Raw genomic sequence first — 25,208 nt, forward strand, 5'->3', positions numbered from 1 at the left:
GTAAACACCATACCCCAATCTAGAAATCTGATCATGAAATCTGATAAAGAGGCTGGATTTTAGCTCAGTAATCAGATTTCTCAGTGCTGTAAACTCTTACTCTGATTTCTTTCAGATTTCTCAGTCTGTGTGAAAACAGACGGCGGTACCGGAAATAAGCGAGCAGCGTCGCCGCGTTAAAGAGGCGCGATATTTAAAAAAAAGTCACGGCATGAAGTTTGAGTTTGTCATTATGTTTACATCGCGTCTTCTTCTGACAGTTTATTGGCTGGTTGTAAAGCAGAAATCTGATTACTATCTGACCCATGTAGACCTGGAGTTTCCCCACTATCTGATTACTCAAGTGCATGTAAATGCATTGATTGGATTACTGACAAAATCTGATTTTCTGCAGCTGTCGGATTATTAAGTGCATGTAAACACACTCAGTGTCCCAACTTTTTTGGAATGTAGTCTGAAATGTTACAAACTATTCACTAAAAAAGGAAACTAAAAGTTTATTCACAATTTAAAGCATTTTGGGAACATTGGGCCTCATTCACCAACATCGTCCTAAGCCTGTTTTTAAGTGTGTTCTTGAGAAAGGTTCTAAGAAAAAGTCTACGTCAGATTCATGACGTGTTCTTAAAGCGCAGAACCGTTCTCACCTTTGTTTTCTTGAGTGTGTGTAGATTCTGTTCTTTCCTAAGAACAAATCCCAGATATGAAACACTGGTGAATATCAGAATCTTCGTGAGAACTGCGTAAGTGGGTTTTAAGAAAAAACTCTTTATAAAGTCGTTTGGAGAATGAGCCCCAATGTATTAAATGCAATTCTCAAAAAAACATAAGTTGTTCTCAAATATTCCCTTAAGAAAATCTTAATTGTTTTCTTATGGCTGTGGTGCATTTTACAGCTTACCATAAACGACACAAGATATGTTTTGAATTTGTTTGTGAACTGTTATTTTGATTATTTAGTTTAATCCACTCAGAGGAGCAAAATGGAGAAAAAATATCAAACCAAGCATTTAAAAAAATTAACAAACAAGATCTGGAGGTGATCATGGAAGAAACAGCCAACAGGAAAAAAATCCTTAGAAAATACGATAATTGTGGAGTGATGTCAGAATCTTTGTAAAAACTGCATGTTTTTTTTTTTTCCCCCAATTTTCCCCCAAATTTAGTCGTCTCCAATTCCACCCACTAGTCAGGACTCCCCCAATCACACAATACTACCAGCGCTAGGAGGGTGAAGGCTAACATAGGCTTCCTCCGAGTTCTGTGAAGCTCCACTGCATCTTTACACACTGCTGGTAATGCAACGTCACTGCACAGCTGAACGCGCTCGGAGGAGACGCTAACCACCAGATCTGTTACGCCAGCTAACAGACGCCTAAGCTGACTAGCATTGTGCTGAGTAACGGGGGTGGGGCGGGGGGCCATCCTACCCACCCAGAGAGGGCGAGGACAACTATGCTCTCTTGGACTCCCGGACACGGACAGCTGGAGCATCACCAGGGATCGAACTCGTAAGTGGGTTTTAAGAAGAAACTTCTTCTTATAAACTGTTGGTGAACGAGGCCCAGTGATGTTTCAGTTTGTCTCTCTCCCCCACTAATGATGAATTCTCATACCAGAGCACAGAATCAGTAAGTAGATTAGTTTCTCCAAGATCAGCTGTAGCTCTGTTTGCCTGTGTGCATGTTCCTCTTACCGTCAGCGAAAGATCCGTTCAGAGTGATCACAATGTACACTTTGCCCTCTGGCTCCAGGTCAACCTGCCAAACAAACATATCAGTTTAACGAGCTTTATTACTCGAACAGTTTCACACACAGTATCACCAAAGCACTTATAAGGAGCAGTACAGCAGTATTAGTAATAATGTGTTCATTATAATAAATAAACATAGTAGTAATAATAATAATCTTTATCCATACAGCACTTTTCATGCCGATGGCAGCTCACAGTGCTTTACAGACGAGTGGCAAAGCTTAACAGTAGTAGAAGAAACCATTAGTGTCATTTTAAAGTCATATAAAATAATGACACAGATCAAATACACATTTAAGACACCTGTTTAACCAGCGACCCAGAGTTAAAGTGTTACTGTGACACAATGATCCACTTTGTAATCGATCAGCCGACCTGCTAACTGGTTTATATTAGCTTCCATTATTTGTTAGCTACATTAACCTTGTAGCTCCAGTGATGAAAGTAAAGAAGTACACTTCAGATATCAAACGTGTCTCAGCTGACTGACTACATTTGGGGCAGGGGGGAGGCGTGAGGGGGTAAGGAGGAACAGCAGACCGGGTAAAGCTGATTATCAGTTTAATTTCACACTACGTGGCTTTGTGTGGTCGTGTCCTGTTTGTAGGCTATCTGTGATCATCTAAACACACAGGAAACACCTCCGAACAAAACAGCATCAGCAATACAGAGTGTGTGTGTGTGCACATGTGCGTGTGTGTATGTGTGTGTATGTGTGTGCAATGCTGAACAAAGCAGAAGATGTAGGACTGGTTACACTGCTTTTTGTAAACAAAGAGAGACCGATGTTACGCATACAAAGAGGGAGAGAGAGAGAGAGAGAGAGAGAGAGAGAGCAAGTGAGAGAATTTTATGTCTATCTATCTATATAGATAGATATATAGATAGATAGATATAAAATTCTCTCGTAATATATATATATATATATTTTTATATATATATATATAGTTTTTTTTTATGGAGATATATATATATATATATATATATATACACACAATATATTTATATAATCTTGCTGCTGTCCAAACAAAACTTTGTATCTCCAAAATAATAACTTTACAGGAGATGGAAAAAACTTATTTACTTTTAATGTAAGTCAATGGAACCAGACGTTTTTCCAAGTAATTTTGGACAGTTTCTTTTGGTCCATTCATCATGAAATTTAAACACAATGTGAACAGCAACAGTTACTTTCAAATGTCAAAAGCTGAAAAATGGCAAAAATACAGATACAAGGTTGTGTTCCAACAGCAGCGATATATATATATATATATATAGACACACATAGAGTGCGTTTACATGTACTTGGGTCATCAGATAATGCGGAAACTCCAGGTCTACACGAGTCAGACAGTAATCAGATTTCTGCTTTACAACCAGCCAATAAACTCACAGAACACGACGTGACGAAAACATAATGTAAAACTCAAACTTCATACCGCAGCTTTTATTTTAAACATTCAGCCACTTTACCTGAAAAAAATGAACATACATCATCTAGAAGATGAAGAATATTTACATCCTTCATTTCGTGTTTGGTTTCAGCGCCGCTCCAAAAGTGTTTTGCTGCGTCTCATGGCTGCTTGCTCATATCTGGTACTGTCAGTTTGATCTCACGTGTTCGAACTGTCTGTTTTCGGACATGCACAGACTGAGAAATCCGAAAGAAATCAGAGTAATGTACTGAGAAATCTGATTACTGAGCTAAAATCCTGCGGATTTCTTAATCGGATTTCTAGATTGAAATATGGTGTTTACATGACCATTTGAATAATCATATAACTGCAGAAATCTGACGATGATCGGATTATTGAGTGCATGTAAACGCACACAGTTTTATATGTATAAAATATCAATCAATGGAAAGAGAGAGCAAGGCAAGAGTGAAGGAGAGAGAATTAGATCTATATAGAAAGAGAAAAGAGAAGGAGAGAGAAAGAGAGGAAAACATAACTGGAGACAGACAAACAGAGACAGAGAGAGAGAGAGAGAGAGAGAGAGAGAGAGAGAGAGAGAGAGAGGCCTGTGCATCCTCAGGCTAATTTAATGCTAATAATTAGCATGACTGAGGTGTGAGAGTGTTTACAGTGAAATAAACTGGAGAGTTTATCATCAATCAGAGCAGCACGAGCCAAAGTCCACTTCAGCTCAGATCAGATAAAGTTCCCACGCTGAAGAGCCTGATTAGCAGCAGTGTAGGCGCTAACGCTACGCTACGCTACACCAGCAACAAGTCAGCACAAACTCTGAATCACAACTCAGCACCAATACTCTACATTTACTGTGAAGCAGAGGAGGCGTCGTTCTGGAAACTTCTGGAGTTTTAGTTTTACTTCAGTTCCATTCAGTGCCTTCAGTACAGCTTTACTGGCATGATAACGGTTAGCTTCAGCAGCTGTCGCTAAAGCATCACTGAAACAAGAACAAACCTGAGAATTTCACTAATAAATTTACACATTTACTTTGTGCAGTTTGTGCAAAAATCTTAGGCGGCTTGAAAACTTGAAAACTATTTATCTGGACAGTGACTTAGCCAGTAAGAACACTATAGAACGTTAAACTGAGTACAAATAAACATAAATACAGTAAAAAATGTGAAATACAGTTAGAAGAACACAGGTTTGGTTCCTGACTTCTTGCTGCACCTGATTTAATGTAATGAAGGACTGATTAGATAAACTGCACTTGGTTCTTCAAGGGTTCTTCAGTAAAGGCAATGGTTCTCAAAGGACCGTGAGTTTGTCACAGAACAATCTGCATGCTTGAATGGTTCTCTGCATGGTGATTGAATGGATGATGTGTTGTATATGCCTCTAGAACCAAAAAGGGTTACGCTATTGTGTATGATGTCGAGCTTGTAGCAACAGCAGAACCATTTTAGTGCTATACACTGTTGTACATGGTTCTATATAGCACCAAAAATGGTGCTTCTATTGTTACAAGCTTGACATCATAACAATATCAGAAGCTTGTTTGGCGCTACATGGAACCCTTGCCAAAAAGGTGCTACACAGAACCATCTAAACCACATTGCCCTTCAATCTGAAAAACGCTTTCATGATGCAAAGAACTCTTTAAACATGCAAGGGGTCCTTGAGTGCTCATGGTTCTGTATAAAACCTTTTTTTTTTTTACTAAAGAACCCTTAATGGACCATCTTTTTAAAAAGTATAGCAATAGAAGAACCATTTTCAAATAGGTTCTACATAGAACGATGTACAACACATTCTCCATCAATCTGAAGAAACGTTTCATCATGCAAAGAACCATTTAAGTATGAATTGGTTCTATATAGAACTCACACACACAAACTTTCTAAGACGCTTATCCTTTTGGGTCATGGGGGTGCTGAAGCCTATCCCAGCAATCATTGGGCACAAGGCACGAAACACCCTGGATGGGTCGCCAGTCCATTGCAGGGCTATACAGAACTCTTGGTTCCAAATAGAACCATTAACTCTACCAAAGAACCCTTGAAGAACCATCTTTTTTCAGTGTGTAGGTTTATGGGTGGTGACTGTAAATGCTGGACTGGAGTGTTTGGAAATGGGAAAAGACACAAACTGTATGGCAGGATGGACAGTTTATCAGTGCTGGACAAACAGCTCATTTAGGGATATAATGGCAAATTTATTAGTTATATTTTAGAGTTGAAACATGCAGCTCTGTCAGATTTGGGTGGATCTAACACTCGACACAAACCAAATTCACTCACTCATCTATAATTTATTTTAAAACAGGAAATGAAATGAGTTCCACATTTGACAGAACCAATACAGAGAGTAATAACATCAGCAAACGTTTTACTTCCTCTGGAATTTCAAAATCTGAAAGAAAAAATGAAGAGGTTATTTCAGCCACATTACAGGGAGGCTATTTTTAACATTAGAAGTCCAGAGCCAGCACGGTCAGTCATTCAGCAGTACTTAAACATAACTGCATAATAAAGTGCCCATATGTCTGATTTACAGTCTGTATTGAGAGGATCAAGTCTGCACTTTGGAATTGTCTGATTGTTTTGACATAAAAAAAGGAGAAAAATGTAATAACCCCACATCAGATTCAAATCATAATAAAATATCTCCTCTTCTGCCTACAAACACAATGAATGTGTTTTCATGCTTGAGTAATCAGATAATAGGGAAACCCCGGGTCTACATGAGTCAGACGGTAATCAGATTTCTGCTTTGCAGCCATCCAATAGACTCACAGAAGAAGATGCAACGTAAACGTAATGTAAAACTCAAACTTCATGCTGCGGCTTTGGTTTTTTTAAACATCGCGCCTCTTTACCTGAAAAAAAATATGAACATACATCATCTAGAAGATGAAGAACAATTAAATCCTTCATTGTGTCAAGCATGTATTTGGTTTCAGCGTCACTCCAGAAGTGTTTTGCTGCGTGTTGCAGCGACGTTGCTCATTTATTTCCAGTACCGCCGTCTGTTTTCGCACATGCGCAGACTGAGAAATCCGAAAGAAATCAGAGTAAGAGTTCACATGCACTGACAAATCTGATTACCGAGCTAAAATCCAGCCTCTTTATCAGATTTCTTAATCAGATTTCTAGACCTTATTCTGATCTAAGAAATCAGAGTGTGCTGTTTACATGGCCATTTGAATAATCAGATAACTGCAGAAATCACATTATGATTGGATTATTAAGTGCATGTAAACACACTCAATCTCTTCACTTCTTTCAATGAGCTGCGAGTCAGAAATAATACACATAAACTACAGCATGCTTTTGTTATCATTAGTAATAACACCTGACTTCAGTTTAATATCAAGTATTTTATGTAATATTCATTTTAATAACAACAACAAAAAGTACTAATGATTAGACGCAATGTCTAATGGAATATTTCGGAATATGATGCAAATACATTACGTTTCAATCTGTAATGTATTTCCCACATATTCCATTTTTGTATGGGCTGAAAAACTAATAAACTACTACAGTCACTTCCATATCACTGAGCTCAGATGAGCACAGACAGGCACAGGCAGAAAGACTGAGAGAGATAAGAGAGAGAAAAAGAGATAAGCGAGTGAAAGAGAGATAAAAGAATGAGAGGTTAAAGTCTAGCTGCTGGGAAAGTGAGGATGTGATATAAAGTGTGTGTGTTTGCATGTAAAGTTGGAAGAAAGACAAGAGATAAAAAACCTTAATATTAGTCACTTTGCTTTAGAATTCAAAAGTAAACTGTATGTGTACATTTTCACCACCTACAACACTGACTCAGTTCAGTTCAGCTAACTCAAACTTTAGAGTTAACTCACCTCAAATGAATTAAGCTAAGAAACTCAGTTTTTCAAGCTGCTTGAAATCATAAATGGGGTTGAACACACTCAAATTTTTAAACTTAACAAACAAACTAGCGTACACTTAAAAAAGATGGTTCTTAAAGGGTTCTTTAGCAAAAACAATGGTTCTATATAGAAACATGAACACTCAAAGAACCGTGTGCATGCTTAAATGGTTCTTTGCATGGTGAAATGGTTCTTCAGATTGATGGAGTTGGAATCTATATGGCACAAAAAAAGGTTCTTCTATTATTACAAGGTTGACATTATAACAATAGATGAACTCTTTTTGGTGCTATATAGAACCCAATACAACACATTCTCCATCAATCTGAAGAACACTTTCACCATGCAAAGAACCACTTAAGCATGCACACAGTTCTTTGAGTGTTCATGGTTCTATACAGAACCAGAGTGTGTTTACATGCACTCAATAATCCAATCAAAATCAGATTTCTGCAGTTATCCGATTATTCAAACAGTCATGTAAACAAGCACACTCTGGTTTCTTAGATCGGAGTAAGGTCTAGAAATCAGATTAAGAAATCTGATAAAGAGGCTGGATTTTAGCTCAGTAATCAGATTTCTCAGTGCTGTAAACTCTTACTCTGATTTCTTTCGGATTTCTCAGTCTGAGCATGTGCAAAAACAGACGGTGGTACCGGAAATAAGCAAGCAGCAAAACACTTTTGGAGTGACGCTGAAACCAAATACATGAAGGATTTAAATATTCTTCCTCTTCTAGATGATGTTTGTTCATATTTTCCGGTAAAATGGCATAATGTTGTTTTAAGTTTGAGTTTTACATTATATCATGTCTTCTTCTGACAGTTTATTGGCTGGTTGCAAAGCAGAAATCTGATTACTGCCTGACTCGTGTAGACCTGGAGTTTCCCCATTATCTGATTACTCAAGTGCATCACAAACACGTTGATCGGATTACTGACAAAATCAGTATGTAAACACACTCACTGTCTTTACTAAAGAACCCTGGAAGAAAAGTAGTATAGAGCTGTAAGACAGTGAATATCAGGTTGAGCTCAGCTTTTTCAGTGTTTGTCCAGATGAAGCTGATTGTGCTTTTGTTCCAGCTAGTCTGTAAAGTGTTTCACAGCCCGTCTTGTTTGCTGAACTGTGTTCTGTTGGTTTCTGGCTGATTTTAGTTTGTTTTAACAGGTTCTGAATTTGCTGTAGGCCTGTGGTCACTCTCTTCTTTGGAATCTGACCAAACAGGCTTCAGGGCAAATATTCTCTTATAGAAGTGATCCAGTGTGTATGTTTTCTGTTTATTTATGCGCTAAAGTAGGAGCTTAGTAATGGTTTGCTGGCTGCTCAGCGGTATAATGCAGTTATTGTGAAAACACATGCTGTTATTTGTGTTGTGAGATGAGTGATGATCCAGAACTGACCATCCAACATCAATACCTGACCTCACTAATGCTCAATCAAATCCTCACAGCAATGTTCAACATCTAGTGTAAAGCCTTCCCAGAAGAGCAGAGGCTGTTACTGCAGCACAGACTTACTATTAATACCTTCATTTCAGCAGAAAAAAATTTATGACTTCATGTTTCGACACTGTAAAGGAAACAAGACTCTCTTTCTGAAAAGCTAATACAAACCTAGAGTTCACTAGAGTGACCAAAAAAGACCAAAATTATATATGTGTGCATTTCCTCTATAATCCACCTTCACACTGCAGACCACTAACCCACCCACCCACACACACACAGCTGTTCTTTCTATTTGCCACCGCACGTTGGAAGAAGTTTTCCGTGAAGTTGGTCAGAATCATCACTCCATGCTGTGACCTCAGTCTAAATATAATTCTTCACTAACCTTTGCTTCACATTCAGAATCATGAAGATATTTCCATTAAATGGGTTTTTAAACTGACTCAGCACAGTTACTCGAGCCCACAGCACCCTTTCAGCTCATTACCATGTGATACAATAAAGTCAATTATGGAAAAATTACTTGTTCACTTAAAAGCAAAATGCTCTGTAATGCTCTACGGGGGTCTCAAACTAGCACCCCACGGACCACTTATAACAGCTTCACACTATCTGCCATATATTTACAATGTATTCTTAAACTGGGCCGCACATTTTGTCTCATCTTATATAAACTATGTAAAATCAGCTCAGGCTGTTGTGGACACTGTTAAAATTCAGACTGGTAGTTAGTTAAATCTGCCTTCGTGGATTCATTCACAACACTGCTTCAGACACAGCGTGTCAGAATTATTAAGAAGTGAAAATTTTAAGTGAATCCACTGAAAACACAGATTTGACCACAGTGCCAAAACTTCACTTACATACAGCAGGAATGCCAATGCTATCAAAATAAGAGTTCCATATAATTCTACAGTGAAATATAAGTTTATTTGATCTTAAATATTTACTAAACAATAATTAAAAATATTTATTTATAGCATTACTACTCCTAATAATGATGATAATACTGATAACAGTAATAATGATTATTATTATTATTACTACATGTATTATTGTTTATATAGAAAGGTTAGGGAACCAGCCTTGTGATCGGTTTGGTGACTGAAGTGCCCTTGAGCAAGGCACCTAACCCCCAACTGCTCCCCGGGCGCTGTGGATAGGGCTGCCCACCGCTCTGGGCAAGTGTGCTCACTGTCCCCTAGTGTGTGTGTTCACTAGTGTGCATTTATGTAGGTGTTTCACTGCACGGATGGGTCAAATGTGGAGGTCTAATTCCTCTGTGTGCAAACACAGTTTGTCAATGGTTCTAAAGTAGAATTAGAAGTAGTAGTTGTGGTTTGTGGAGACTACTACTATGTACTAAGATGTACTTATGTGTATGGTATGTAGTTAAATTTCAAGTTTGGAAAAAAAATATGGAAATTTATTTTCCCCACAATGTCAGATTACACGCTGAAAACCTTTTTTATACTTGAAAAACACCGTCACCTGAACACCACCAAGCTAGCAGCCTACAGGTAATTAGGGTTTGAGAGTCCAGCTCTAAAATGTTTATTATAAACCTTCAAAACAGATGTTTTAACAAGCAACACACTCCATTTGTGCCTTCAGTCAGGGATGCACACTTACTTTTAACACAAAACATCTTAAAACAGATGACGATAGGGCACAAAATACATAACTGCTGTGGGGTTTTCACAAACTTCCACACACTTTGGTTATAAAAAGGCTGCACTCATTAGCAGGTATGACGCGGTTTAGCTGGGGTAGCTTTCTGAGGCGTACAGCATAAGCCCACAGCGTAAGTGGTGAGGTGGAGGTGAAGGAGGACCAGAAGAAACAGAAAAAAGTTTAAAATGTACAGCTGTTTACAAGCTTTGACCCTCCGCTGCATCCCTGTTCAGGACACAAACAAGAGTGACAAACAGTAAATCCACACCGCTCACGCTGCAGGACTCCGGAGTGTTTCGAGAAAATTTCAGGAGGCCTCCAATCACTCCGGAGCTCTGTCGGAAGGTTAGAGATTAGCTCGTTTCTCCTCTCCCGGCCTAAAAAATCACTTCCAACTGTGAAAACGTGCCAGAAGGGGCGCCCTGGGGTTAAAATCAGGCTAGAAATCACGTGACATAGGCAACATGTTCATGTAATCCAACAAAAGGAAATTATTCAGGCTAAAATAATGCAGACCACCTACTTAATGATGGTGCTTCAAGGATTCTTTAGTAAAGAAAATGGTTCTATATAGAACCAGGAACACTCAAAGAACCTTTGCATAATTAAATGGTTCTTTGCATCAAGAAAGCCTTCTTCAGTTTAATGGAAAACGTGCAAGAATGTGCTGCATCGTTGAATGGGTCTTTAGATCGATGTAGAATGTCCTGTAGATGGTTCTATACAGAAGTTTTTTAAAAAGGGTTCTATATAGCACCCAAAAGGGTTCTTCTATTGTTACAAGCTTGACACTGTAACAACAGAAGAGCCCATTTTGGGTGCTACAGAACCATCTTCAAAAAGGTTCTATATAGAACCATCTACAGGACATTCTACATCGATCTAAAGACCCATTCAACGATGCAAAGAGCCATTTAATTATGCAAAGGTGATAGGTAATGGTTCTATAAAGAATGTTCTTTACCAAAGAACCCTTAAAGAACCATCACTTTCAAAATATACTATAAGGCATATTCAAATGCACTATGTATCAATATAATCAAAATACTACTATCTTGTCCATATCAACCATCCCTACTCAGACACATTCGGCAGATGTTCTTATCCAGAGCGACTTACATTAACATTAGATCAGCGTTAGGAGTCTTGCCCAAGGACTCTTACTGATGGTGTTGTAGTACTCGAGTCCAGTATTAAGACTGTAAATTAACAGCTATAGAACCAGTTTCAAAAAGGTTCTATATAGAACCATCTACAGCACATTCTCCATCAATCTGAGGAACACTTTCACCATGCAAAGAACCATTTAATTATGCAAAGGTTCTTTCAGTGTTTATGGTTCTATAAAGACTGCGATGGACTGGCGACCTGTCCAGGGTGTATCCTGCCTTCCGCCCAATGACAGCTGGGATAGGCTCCAGCACCCCACCGCGACCCAGAAGGATAAGCGGTTTAGATGATGGATGGATGGATGGTTCTATAAAGAACCATTTTCTTTACTAAAGAATCCTTAAAGAACCATCACTTCCAAAATATACAGTAAGCCATATTCAATTGCAATGTCAAGCTTATAACAACCTTTTTGGTGCTATACAGAATCCTTTTCAAAAAGGTTCTTCAATCTGAAGAAAGGACACTTTAATCGTGCAAAGGGTTCTTTGAGTGTTCATGGTTCTATATAGAACCATTTTCTTTACTAAAAAGCCCTTAAAGAACCATCACTTTCAAAATATACTGTAAGGCATATTTAACTGCAATATGTATCAATATAATCACAATACTACTGTCCTGTTGATATCATCCATCCCTACTCAGTCACGTTTGGCAGATGCTCTTATCCAGACTTACAACATGCACTGACATTAGATCAGCGTTAGGAGTCTTGCCCAAGGACTCTTACTGATGGTGTTATAGTACTCGAGTCCAGTCTCATTAACAGTCTCTGTTAATTGGTCTTGACATCATTTGGACTCTTGGTTTTGTCTCGGTCAAGACCCAGACCAGCCGAGTGCGACACGTTCCGTCTGAGGTAATTAGAAACTGAACTTTTTCATTATTGAAAATCAACAAAACCTTTAAACAGTGTTAAACGGTCCTTTCTCTACATCAGGGGTCTCACAGTACCGACCCGCAGGTCGTCCATGTGCCTGATTCAGTCATCACACAGCGCCAGATATCGGGTCAGAATCAAGAAATCAACAAAATGATCAAACTCAGAATCAGAATTAACTGCTGTCCTTTCCCAGCACTTCACTCACGTTCAGCACAAACACTAATGCTATCATAATAAAAGTCCCACACAAGTTTACTTAATTCAAGTGAAAATGTTATTATATTATATTATATTATATATTTTATATATATATTAATATTTTATATTAGCCATGCTGTGTACGGGCGCTACACTAAATATATGAATAATAATGATAAAAATCATAATAATCATCATCAGTAGCAGTAACAGTGGTCTGTGACAGAATATCTGCTAAGCATTGACTAAGAAGTGCTTAAATGAGCACAAATATGGAGTTAAAATCCATTTTTGGAAAAAAAAACAGGACATTTTTCCCTATATTCTTAAAAAACGGAGTGGCCAGTGTGTCTATGCCTCACTCTGGTACATTCACAATAACTCAGTTTGCACTGTTTTCCATGTAGGTGCTGAATGATAAGCCTCAGGGTGTGAAGGCCTGGGAATTTCAGGGGTTATTCACAACAAAAACAATTAGGTGTCCCCAAACTTTAGACGCACAGTGCAGTGACTCAGGTCGTCTGTGTGCAGGTACTGCTGTAGTGTTTATTAGTGTGTGTAAACCTACATTAACTCCTCTCTGTGATCAGAGCAGAAACTTTCACTGGCAGGTTTCACCCTGAAGACATGTGCTGAGATCCAGAGCATGCTGGGACAAAGACTGTGCGCTAAACCTGCTCGCCGTGCTGTGTGTGTGTGTACATTCCCTGCTGCTAGTCTGGTTTCTGTCAGGCTCGTCTCAGCCCTCAGCACTGCTCGGTGATTTACTATGAAGCTGGTGTCTCCTCTGGCGCAGTGAGTTAACCCTTACAGGACTACAGATATTTCATCAATACAGTGATCAATTCTGTCAGGGCACTTTTCTGACTGCATCATGGGTCATTAAAAAGGGATTTTAATGCCATTAAAAAGGGATTTAAACAGGGTTTCCAATCAAGTCTGTCTAAAGTCTCACTCTACAGCCGAGAGAGCGCTGGTTTTAATCCAGATGTTCACCTGAGTTCGAGGAAGTATAGCTGGTCCTGCTGAATTAGATATCAAGCAGGGCTGTACATCAAATTTTCAAGTAAAAAAGTTGTGGTTATAGTTTGTGAACATTTTAAAAGACCTTAAACGCCACATTTCAACTTATCACTCTCACAACTACAGAACACACACACAAGGTTCATAGGAGTTTCTGAATAATGTAGAAGACGCTGAATAATTCATAGCTGTTACTGGACATTACACATTAACTTTGACCAAAAGTTTATTACACAGTAGCTATGAACTATTCCATAAGTAATATAAATCATTCATCCATCATCCACTATGAATTGTTCCATATCTGCTAGGAATTATTGAGTAACTACTAAAATTAATCAATCAAATCAATCAATTAATGAATCAACCTTTAGTCAAACTCAGAGCACAATAAGCATGACCCTCATTAACAATGTAGCCGAACCAATACAGAAATCAGAGACTGAAGAAATAAGATTGTAAAATTTTGATTGTTCAGAAACTTATTCAGAATCCACTATCAATTATTCATAATCCATTAATCAGTAACTGTTAGGAATTATTCAGTATCTGCTATTAATTATTTTGTATCTATTTTGAATTATTCAGTATCTACGGTGAATTATGTAGTATTTACTATGAATTCTGAATTATTCAGTCACTATTATGAATTATTTAGTATTTATTTTGAATTACTAAGCATAAATTTGGAATTATTTAGTGTCTACTATGAGTTTTTCAGTATCTACTATGAATTATTCAGTATCTGCATCTATTTTGAATTATTCAGTACTTATTTTGAATTATGTAGTATCTACTATGAATTATGAATTATTCAGTCCACTATTATTAATTATTCAGTATTTATTTTGAATTATTAAGTATACATTTGGAATTATTCAGTATCTACTATGAATTATTCAGTATCTGCTATTAATTATTTAGCATCGATTTTGAATTATTCAGCATCTACTATGAATTATTCAGTACTTATTTTGAATTATGTAGTATCTACTATAAATTATGAATTATTCAGTCCACTATTATGAATTATTCAGTATTTATTTTGAATTATTAAGTATCTACTATGAGTTATTCAGTATCTACTATGAGTTATTAAGTATCTACTATGAGTCATTCAGTATCTACTATGTTATTCAGTCACTAATATGAATGATTCGGTATCTATTATGAATTCTGAATTATTCTGTATCTATTTTGAGTTATTCAGTATCTACTATGATTTATCCAGTAACTACAAGTCATTATTCAGTAAGTACCAAAGTACGAAACTAATGTGTGATGTTTGATGAGAGAGTGAGGAGTTATTCTGACCCACAGAGAGACCTTTAGGGTCAGTTTCTCAGAGAGGGATTTAACCACGTCTTGGATTCTGGATGAAGAACTGAAAGGAGAATGGAGTTGAGGACTAGGCTTAATCCCAGTCTGGGAAACCAGCTCTTAGAGTTGAAGGGGTTAAATGTGGCACTATTGGGTCGCTGTGTCTGTTCAAACATACCAAACACTCCTCTATCAAAATACATCATCCATATTATCTCTTCATCGTGATGTTATGAACACTGAACAGCTGCAGCTGCTGTTGTTTGTAATGCAGCTCTGCAGCTGAGAATTCGCCCAGCTCACAAAAACACGGTTAACGCAGAGTAAACAAGCAGCTGCTGTCTGATATTAATAACTCCTGTCTGTGCACCTTCTGAGGGGCTTTCCTCTACAAACACCTTCACAGATCAACCTGCAAGCATTTCTACACCAGTTCCAAACGTATAGTTGATCTGAATGTCACATGATGATGTGATAAATGTCACAACATTATTTGTAGCTTCATCATTTGGTGTCTGATTAGTCACTGTGATGTTCAGATCATAAAGTATTGGAGGACAATCAATGATTGGATAATGATTCTTAGTGGAAATTTCACTACAACTGATTATTTTGGTACAATTCAGAACTATTTTTAACAATACAGCCAATAAACAAACAAAACAGGAAGTACTATTTGCACAGTATATGGATATAAACAATTGCTAAATTACAATCACTAAGAATTAAGGTTCTAGGATTAGAGCGCTTGTAGATACGCTCAATTAACAAATATATGCATTTCACTGTTGTCGGAACAAAACCTCGTATCTCCAAAATGGTAACTTTACAGGAGAAGGAAAAAACCTACTTGACTTTTAATGCAAGTCAATGGAACCAGACTTTTTTCCAAGTCATTTTGGGTCGTTTCTTTTAGTCCATTCATCATGAGATTTACACACAATGTAAAGGCTAACAGGCATTTTCAAATTATGTCAAAAACTGAAAAACGACAAAAATGGAGATAAAACGTTTTGTTCCGACAACAGCGATACGCTCATTTCAGTTTTTTAGGGTTTCTACAACAATAAGCAAATTAGATGCATTAAATCCCCTGATAGCGAAAAGTAGTGGGCTGCTGTTCGCCCACTAATGGCAAAGCATGGTCCACTGGTTTTTTGCTCAGCGTTTTCTGGGCCCAGCGGTAGTTACACAGATTAATAGACAAAATTTTACTTATCACTGCTAATTTTCCACTCGCTTCCACTTCTTCCTGTCTTTAGTTATACTTTGTAAATTAGTTCAGTAATTATTTTAAAGGTTTTTTTTGTTTTTTTTTTAATAAAAGTCTCATTTAAAATTTCTTTAAGGAGATTAAAAACTAGTTAGAGCTCGTATGCAGGACAGTAATCTGTGTGGTCTGAGGGTGGATCAGCAGTGGCAAACAGCCAGAGCGGCACCGACCTTATCAAGCCAGCGGACCGATATGTGCTCGCTACGTGGGACAGACCAACTCAAGCAAGTACAGTTCCAGAGATTACAGTCAGGACCGATTACAGCACTCTGGAGCTACAGGTAACTGATGTCACATCCTTAAATCACTGGACGCTGCCCTGTAGGCCGAGCCCCGGGCAGCCAAAGCCTCAGCCAGGATGCAAATTAATCAGCTAGCTACGGCGTTAGCTCCTGTTGTTAATCTTTCTTCTTCACCAGAGGAAAACAGAGGAGATTTAAATAGCCTGAGAATTTTATTTTAGCCAAAATATAAATTGAATATTATTAAAATCAATTCTAACATCCTAAAATCGATACAGCTGAAGGCCCAACCTGGCCAAGGTCCCTGCTTGTACACAAGTCAGCTAGCTAGCTAGCCAGCTCCAATCCATGTCAGGCAAAAGGCTGTCAGTGAAAAGGAATTGATTTGGAAGAAACATGCTGCAGTAACATGATTATTCTTACAACTAGATTAGTTAAAATCTCTTTTAGTGCTTTAGCTAGCTAACTTAGCTAAGTTAGCTAATGCTAACACTAACCCTAAACCTCAGTCCTTTTCAAAAAATCCCTTTACCAGCCAGTCTGTGAATTTATACATTTCAGAGTATGAAAATATAGCATTCAGGTCTAGATATGCTATATTAGCACAGCCTTTGTGTATTTTTTCCATAGGGAGTCCAGTGGACAAACGCTAACTTGCTGTGTTGATCTACTTTGGAACCGGATAGCATGACTGACTGATATATGCCCACTTTACCACCCAGACTAGTTCAGTTCAGTTCAGTTCAGAATACTTTATTAGTCCCAAAAAGGGCAATTCATTTGCAGCTTTCTCGTCCATACACACGACTGTACATATATACACACACATACGTCAGAGACACCAAATCCACATACATAGGTAAATGCATAAATAAATTATGCAGGATTACTGTCCTGCATACAAGGTCTAACTGGTTTTAATCTCCTCAAACAGATTTTAAATCCACACAGACTTTTATTTTGGAAAATAAGACAAATATTACAAACAACTGAGAGAAAAAAATTATGAGTGGGCCTAATCTAAAATTAGTTGAAAGTGGTGTCACTGCTGTGAAAACTGTGAAATTATTTACTAAACTAATTTACAAAGAATAATGAAAGAAAGAATGAAGGAAAAGTGAGTAAACTGGGCTGTGAGTGCAAAGTGAGAGATGAAAAGTGTCTCTCTGTCTAACACTCTGCTTAATCACCGGTGGGCCGCCCAGACAACGCTGAGCAATAAGCCAGTGGGCTGCCAGCATTGGCGTCACCGGGCCGTCAGTGGCCCTCTATCCTCGTACTGTCTGAGGACAACCATCATAACACATTTTATCATTTTAAATATTTGCTAGTAAAGAATCACCACTGCTGCTATAATTTATGACACAAATGGATGTAAAAGTGAACACAGCATGAAAGTCACTGACATTTCTGACCTTTAGCACTTGCTCTTGTTTCAAAAGCAGCTTTACAAAAGCCCCTCCAGCCCACCTTCTGCTTAAGGCATTTATAAATGCTACAGTCAGGCTCTTCCCCATTCCTCAGATTGCTCTGCTGAGCTGTGTACATTTCTGCTCTACACTGTCAGAAATAAAGGTTCTGTTCAGGTACATTTTTTGTTCATCAAGGTAGAAACAGTGTAAATGTTCCCTCAAAGCTCCAACAGTGGTTTTAAGGTCTGATTGTGAACCTTAAATAAGTTTTTCCAGGTGAAAAGTTCGTATTTGTACCTTTTCATAACCAAATGTTTTAAACAGAACAGCAAAATAAAAGCCTGGAGACGAGACGGGGTGTGTGGAGTCAGTACAGCTTAGAACATATCATTTCAGTGGATTATGGTTCAGTTATGTTCCCTGACTAAAGGTACTGAGATGGACCACTGAAGGTTCCACCCCAGTGACAGGAGGGGAACTGACCCAGAGACAGTTTAGTACCTTTTTTCTGAGAGTGTATATTAATGCCGCGTTTAAGTCCAACACTGACAATCAGACAGAGTCTAGTGGGTGAATGCCAGCTAGCTGTGTAGAGCGACTGTCTGAATTAGCATGCGCGCTGGGCCTTATCGCTGCTGTGTGTGTGTGTGTGTGTGTGGGTGTGCGAGTGTGTGTTCAAGCTGCTGTGGGTTGTGGTCGGGCAAAGCGCAACAACAATAAAGCAAACTTAACTCACACTTACAGTGTAGCGAGGCCAAGATAGCAGTTCAGCGCACAGCTAGAGCTAAAACAGTGGGGCTTTGTGGAAAATATTAATGTAATGCTAACATTAGTTACTCACATTCAGAGCTGAGCTGTTTTTAGATACACACTATTATTGACTCACACAGTCCAGCAGAACTTCTCTTCATGGATTTCAGGTATCTAACTTCATCTGTAGCAGCCATTAGAGACGGCTTAGCAACAAAAACAAGTTCTGTATGGCGACAGCTAATGTTCACGTTAATATCACCAAGTGACCCCATTTCGCAGTGTGCAGAGCTAGAACACTGTAACGTTACTGAAGTTGGTGCTGACAGAATGGATTCAAATGACTTTTTTGTTTGATGGTTTTGAGCGTTTCTCTGCCTCTTCATTTTCAGTGTAACAGCATTTGGATGTAGCGTTGGCATGGAAATGGGAGCAGTGGAACCATTAAAATGGGGGTAGTACAGCCATGGAAATGGGAGCAGTAGAACCATTAAAATGGGGGTAGTACAGCCATGGAAATGGGAGCAGTAGAACCATTAAAATGGGGGTAGTACAGCCATGGAAATGGGTGTAGTGGAACCATTAAAATGGGGGTAGCACAGCCATGGAAATGGGTATAGTGGAACCATCAGAAAGGGTATAGTGGAACCATGGAGATGGTCATAGTGGAACCATGGAGATGGGTGCAGTGGAACCATGGAGATGGGTGTAGTGGAACCATGGAGATGAGTGTAGAGGAACAATGGACATGGATGTAATGGAACCATGGAAGCATAGGGATAGGTATAGTGGAACCATAAAATTGGGTGTAATGGAACCACAGGGATGGGTGTAGTGGAACAATGGAGATGGGCACAGTGGAACCATGGAGATGGCTGTAGCAGAACCATGGCAATGAATGCAGTGGAACGATGGAGATTGGCACAGTGGAACCATGGAGATGAGTGCAGTGGAACCTTAAAAATCTGTGTAGCCCAGATATCAAAATTGTATTTATTTGACAAACTGAATAAATCGCATGTTTACAGTATTTAAACTGCTTCTTGTGGAAATTAAACATCTAAAGTGCACCATATGAAGTGAGGCAATAAGCTACTGTTGTAGCCTATTATTATTATTATTATTATTAGGCTAATAATAACAATAACAGACTTTGTCTTTTTTATTAACTTCACAGAATCAAAATCATGTAAGTTTTGCAATCGAAGGCGTTCCATGCACGAAGGCTGCAGCACGATTTTATCTGTTTAACAAGAAGAACAAAAAAAATGTCAGACCTCACGGACTGATATGGTCACGAACTGCACACTGAAGAAAACCAAGATTACAGGACGATGCTCTTGTCCATCTTAAAGCTGCAGACGGTGCATTTTCTGTCATTTGAGTCGTCCAAGTCGATTGTCAGTCAAGATAGATGGAAACTGTCCGCGCTTCATTCTACGGCTCCCGCCCACAGCGCGCCATTCAGACACACACAGACGTGAGTGTGAGTGTGTGTGAGTGAGTGTGTGAGTGTGTGAGTGTGTGAGTGAGTGAGAGGCCATGTTAACACCTCTTGCAGATGCATTTACGTATCTGCTGTGGCCCGAAAACCACACGCTCACAAACGCTGCTCACGAATAAGCAGAGAAGTCAAAGGCTAAGCTGGTTTCCTAAATTTGGCCAGCGTGCTGCCGGCCGGCACTTCCTGTATTTCAGCCACTGATTCACACTCAGTTCTCTATGAGCACATTCAGAGTTCCAGTGCATAAAACAGCTCCATTTAAGGTCCAGTCCAGAGTGCACAGCAAAGGACACACTTTGTGGCCTCAGCGGTCACTGCTCAAGTGCCTAAATTGACGCTAAATCGACTGTCGGAACAGATTAGGCTTAGACCGGCAGGCCGCACGCAGTTCAGTGTCCATAACATACACTCTGTTGTCATTTTGCACTCCTACGTCTACATTTCTGGTTATGAACATGCTGCCTGACGTCTGAGACGTTGTTTAATAACATTAAACAACGTGTGGTGAGGCAAAAAACAATTTTTTTCAGATTTCGCACTATTTTCCATCATTAGCGCTGCATATAAAAGCTTGTGTAGGTTCACTGGTGGTTTTGGATAGTAGATAAAATGTCTATATTTGTGTTGTAGTCATGGTAACCCCTGGTTCCTATCACCACCACTGTAAAGACATCTGAACCATTTCACACCAAACCACTCTGAATCACTCTGTTTACATCTCACACACTGAATTATGGAGGAATTTTGAAAAATTTGTGGAGTTTCCCTTTGACGTTGTAGGCTTAAAGCAGAGACACTAACAAAGCAGGCTCATAAAAAAGCTATGTTCAGTCAGTATGTCTGAAAATGGCAAGTTAACAGTCGTGAGTGGGCAAATTCAAATCAGCTTGAAAGGGGAACAGTGTTTATATTATTATATTTCATGTCTTCCCCATATTTCAGCAGCACACTCTACACTGAGGGCTCATTTTCCTCGAACACTCATTACAATACTTATATTTTTACAAAATACACATTTACACTCCAGAATACTGAGGGAAAGGGGGGCAGTAAACACATCATGTACACATAAAATTATGTATAACATTAAAAAAACAGGCCTACAGTTTTCAGCTCACTGTGTTCATCTGAACGTGTGTTAGATTTTGACGCTATTTACCGACTCCAGACATTCAGAGAGGTGAGACACAAATGAAAGACTGTAACACACTGTAACAACAGAAGAACCCTTTCTGGAGCTACATAGAACACGTTCTCCATCAAGTCTTCATGGCTCTATACAGAACACTGTTTGACTGTTCATGGTTCTATATAGCACCCATAAGGGTTCTTCGATTGTTACGCTATCAAACTTATAACAATAGAAGAACTCTTTTTGGTGCTATATAGAACCATGAACACTCAAACAGTGTTCTGTGTAGAACCATGAAAACTCAAACAGTGTTCTATATAGAACCATGAACAGTCAAACAGTGTTCTACACATTCTCAATCAACTGTTCATTGTTCTACACAGAACCCTGTTTGACTGTTCGGGGATCTATATAGAACACCGTCTGAGTGTTCCTGGTTCTATATAGAACCACTGTCTTTACTGAAGAACTTGAAGAACCACCTTTTTTTCAGAGTGTAGTTCAAAGTGTTTGTTTTGCAGGTTGGTGCTGTTTCTACTGTTCTACTGATTTAACTACTTCAGCATCAAACAAGCCTCTTCTGAGTGGAACCGACTATCAGAGCAGTGAAGACAGTAAGCCAAGCAGGCAACGGTGCTGCAGGACACTGCATTAAACAATGCATTAACTGTTAAACAACTCGTTAAGCCAGAGGTCGATAGAACACATTATCTATTAAAGATATAAAGATATAAATCATTGATAAAAACCCTTTAAGGACAAGGGTGAGCTAGAATATATGAAACATCACGCAGATCACTGAGTTATGCTTTAAATAAGCAGCATTTAAACATGTATTCATGAACACTGAACTCCTTAAACATGGAAAAGCAGCTCTAAACTGCTGAAACTGCTAAACTAACCAGCAGTTAACTCTACAGTCAACTCAGACGCTGGTGAACCGCCGCAGGCAGGCAGGGTTAACGCCACTTAATAACCTAACTCTTACAAAACGCAGCTGAAATGAACTGATTAGATCAGTGTTTATTTACAAAACCTGACAGTGTGCGGTCACTGACACGAATGACCCCGAAAATAATTGTGAGGAAATGTAGTTCAGTATTGTATCTCCATTCAGCAGGTCAAACATTTGTCTAATAGAAAACACATTATCATCAAAACATTATCATCAATGTAAATCAACATTACACTACATACATGACAGATATTAGAGGTCTAAGCTGAAAATATTCCATAAATTCAGACCAAACTAATAACAAAGACTCATTTAAGCGCTTGTGAAACACTGGATTAACCTACTGTGTTCAAAATCAAACAGCTCTTAAACCGAAGTAACGCTGTCCAGCAGCTTCGTGACCTGGTTCTTTCAACGCTCTCTGAAAGTTCTTTTTTTGGTCGAGCTACTTTTACTTCTCCTTCTAAAAGAACCCTTTTCACTCACCGACAGTGTTTACCTCGTCTGCGCTCGTCTGATTAACAGTGATTATTAGTGGAATAGTCCAGAATCTACACTCTTAAAAAGAGAGGGTTCTTCAAGAAAACAGACAATCTATTTAGAACCATGAACACTTAAAGAACACTTGGCATGCTTAAAGATCTCTGTGCATGGTGAAATGGTTCTTCAGATTGATGGAGAATGTGTTGTAGATGGTTCTATATAGCACCCATTGTTGTTACAACAGAAGAACTCTTTTTGGTGCTATATAGAACACATTCTCAATCAAGTGTTCATGGTTCTACACAGAACACTGTTTGACTGTTCATGGTTCTACATAGAGCACTGTTTGACTGTTCAGGGATCTATACAGAACACTATTTGAGTGTTCATGGTTCTATATAGAACACTGTTTGACTGTTCATGGTTCCACATAGAGCACTGTTTGAGTGTTCATGGTTCTATATAGCACCCATAAGTGTCCTTCAATTGTTATGATATCAAACCTGTAACAATAGAAGAACCCTTTTTGGTGCTATATAGAACACATTCTCAATCAAGTGTTCATGGTTCTTTATAGAACACTGTTTGATTGTTCATGGTTCTATATAGAACACTGTTTGTGTGTTTATGGTTCTACATAGAACACTGTTTGAGTGTTCATGGTTCTATACAGAACACTGTTTGAGGATTCATGTTTCTCCATAGCACCCATAAGGGTTCTTCGAATGTTAGGCTATCAAACTTACAACGATAAAAGAACCCTTTTTGATGCTATCTAGAACACACTCTCCATCAACTGTTCATGGTTCTACACAGAACACTGTTTGACTGTTCGGGGATCTATATAGAACACCGTCTGAGTGTTCATGGTTCTATATAGAACCACTGTCTTTACTGAAGAACTTGAAGAACCACCTTTTTTTCAGAGTGTAGTTCAAAGTGTTTGTTTTGCAGGTTGGTGCTGTTTCTACTGTTCTACTGATTTAACTACTTCAGCATCAAACAAGCCTCTTCTGAGTGGAACCGACTATCAGGGCAGTGAAGACAGTAAGCCAAGCAGGCAACGGTGCTGCAGGACACTGCATTAAACAATGCATTAACTGTTAAACAACTCGTTAAGCCAGAGGTCACCACTCGTGTCCACAAAGGTCCAGTGTAGCTGCAGGTTTTCATTATAATCAAGCAGAAACAAACCTGATTCCACTGGTGAGCTGTAGGAGGTGTGCACCTGCAGCCACACCAACTCTTTTTGTATATCACTTGTGACCCTTGCATTAAATGATGCATTAAACAATGCATTAAACTGTACATTAACTGGTAAATCAGACATTCACTGTGAAACTGCATTAAGCATTAAACCTATCGTTAAGCAATGCATATACTGGTAAAGAATGCATTAACAGTTAAATGGTAAACAACACATTTACCAATGCATTAGTTGTTAAATGACGCATTAAGCAACAACGCTAAGAATAATTTTTAAACAATGCACCAAACAATGCATTTACTGGTAAAGAGTGCATTAAACAATGCACTCATTATTAAACAATGCATTAAGCAACGCATTAGTTGGTAAGCAATGCATTAAACAATGCAATAAATGTTAAACAATGCCTTAATAATACATTAACTGGTAAACAACGCATTAAATGGTAACTAATGCATGTAACAATGCATTAATGGTTAAATGGTAAACAACACATTTAGCAATGCATTATTTGTTAAACGGTGCATTAAGCAACAACGCTAAGACTAATTTTTAAACCATGCATTAAACAATGCATTTGTTGGTAAACAGTGCATTAAACAATATGCTCATTGTTAAACAGTGCATTAAGCAAAGCATTGGTTGGTAAGCAATGCATTAAACAATGCATTAAATAGTAAACAATACATAAAATAATGCATTTGTTGGTGAACAGTGCACTAAACAATGCACTAATTGTTAACCAATGCATTAAACAATGCGTTGGCTGGTAAGCAATGCATTAAACAATGCATTAAATGGTAAACAATACATAAAATAATGCATTTGTTGGTAAACAGTTATACCAACATTAAAAACAATGCACTAATTGTTAACCAATGCATTAAGCAATGCACTAAATGCACTGTAAAACACTGCACTAACCCATGCAGTGACTGTATTCCACAAGCAATAAAATGCTGGAATCAGCTCTGTAACTGTGTCTGTACAGAGAACAATAACCGTAAAGCCGCTCCATCACTGAATGAACACATCTGCACTGTTCCTGGCAGCAGCGTCTGAAGGTAAACAGCACGATCATGTGTGAGTTAGCGCTCACCTGCTGAGGGGTGTGTGTTTACCCAGCAGAGTCGGCATTTAAAGAACGCAAACACGCCGAGATACGAGCAGCCTGAACAGCTCAGAGCAGAAGGTGACTCCAGATAGATTCAGAGTCCCAATTTATACATTTTATAAACTGATCAGCATCGGCCCACAATTCCCACATCAGACGTCTCACACAGATAGAAATCTGTATGAAGAGCTAGAGCGGGGGTCTCACACTCACACTACTGCAGACGGCTTCATACGTCCCCCTCACGTTTAAAACTGAGCCTTAATCACGCATACAATCTTCTTTTCCTGCATTTTGGTTTTATCTTTAATGTATTTACATGCTTTTCTTAAAGGGCTGTAAGAGAGGTACGCA

At 38.6% G+C, this 25,208-nt stretch overlaps 1 protein-coding gene and 1 long non-coding RNA gene across 2 annotated transcripts in view; one reads left to right on the forward strand and one right to left on the reverse strand.

Annotated features, from left to right (window-relative positions):
* The window catches only part of prkcha (protein kinase C, eta, a), a 65,435-nt gene that overhangs the window by 36,687 nt on the left and 3,540 nt on the right, over window positions 1-25,208 (reverse strand). Inside the window, exon 3 of the mRNA XM_036575219.1 lies at window positions 1,697-1,760. Within this exon, the coding sequence (XP_036431112.1) occupies window positions 1,697-1,760 (64 nt within the window). The remainder of the gene's footprint in view (window positions 1-1,696; window positions 1,761-25,208) is intronic.
* On the forward strand, window positions 1,449-23,794 carry LOC118811027. Its single transcript, XR_005007456.1, has 3 exons — window positions 1,449-1,511; window positions 21,617-21,788; window positions 23,660-23,794. It is a non-coding gene; the product is annotated as an uncharacterized LOC118811027 (long non-coding RNA).

The sequence above is a fragment of the Colossoma macropomum genome, unplaced genomic scaffold (genome assembly GCF_904425465.1).
Source record: "Colossoma macropomum unplaced genomic scaffold, Colossoma_macropomum, whole genome shotgun sequence".
Lineage (NCBI taxonomy): Eukaryota > Metazoa > Chordata > Actinopteri > Characiformes > Serrasalmidae > Colossoma > Colossoma macropomum.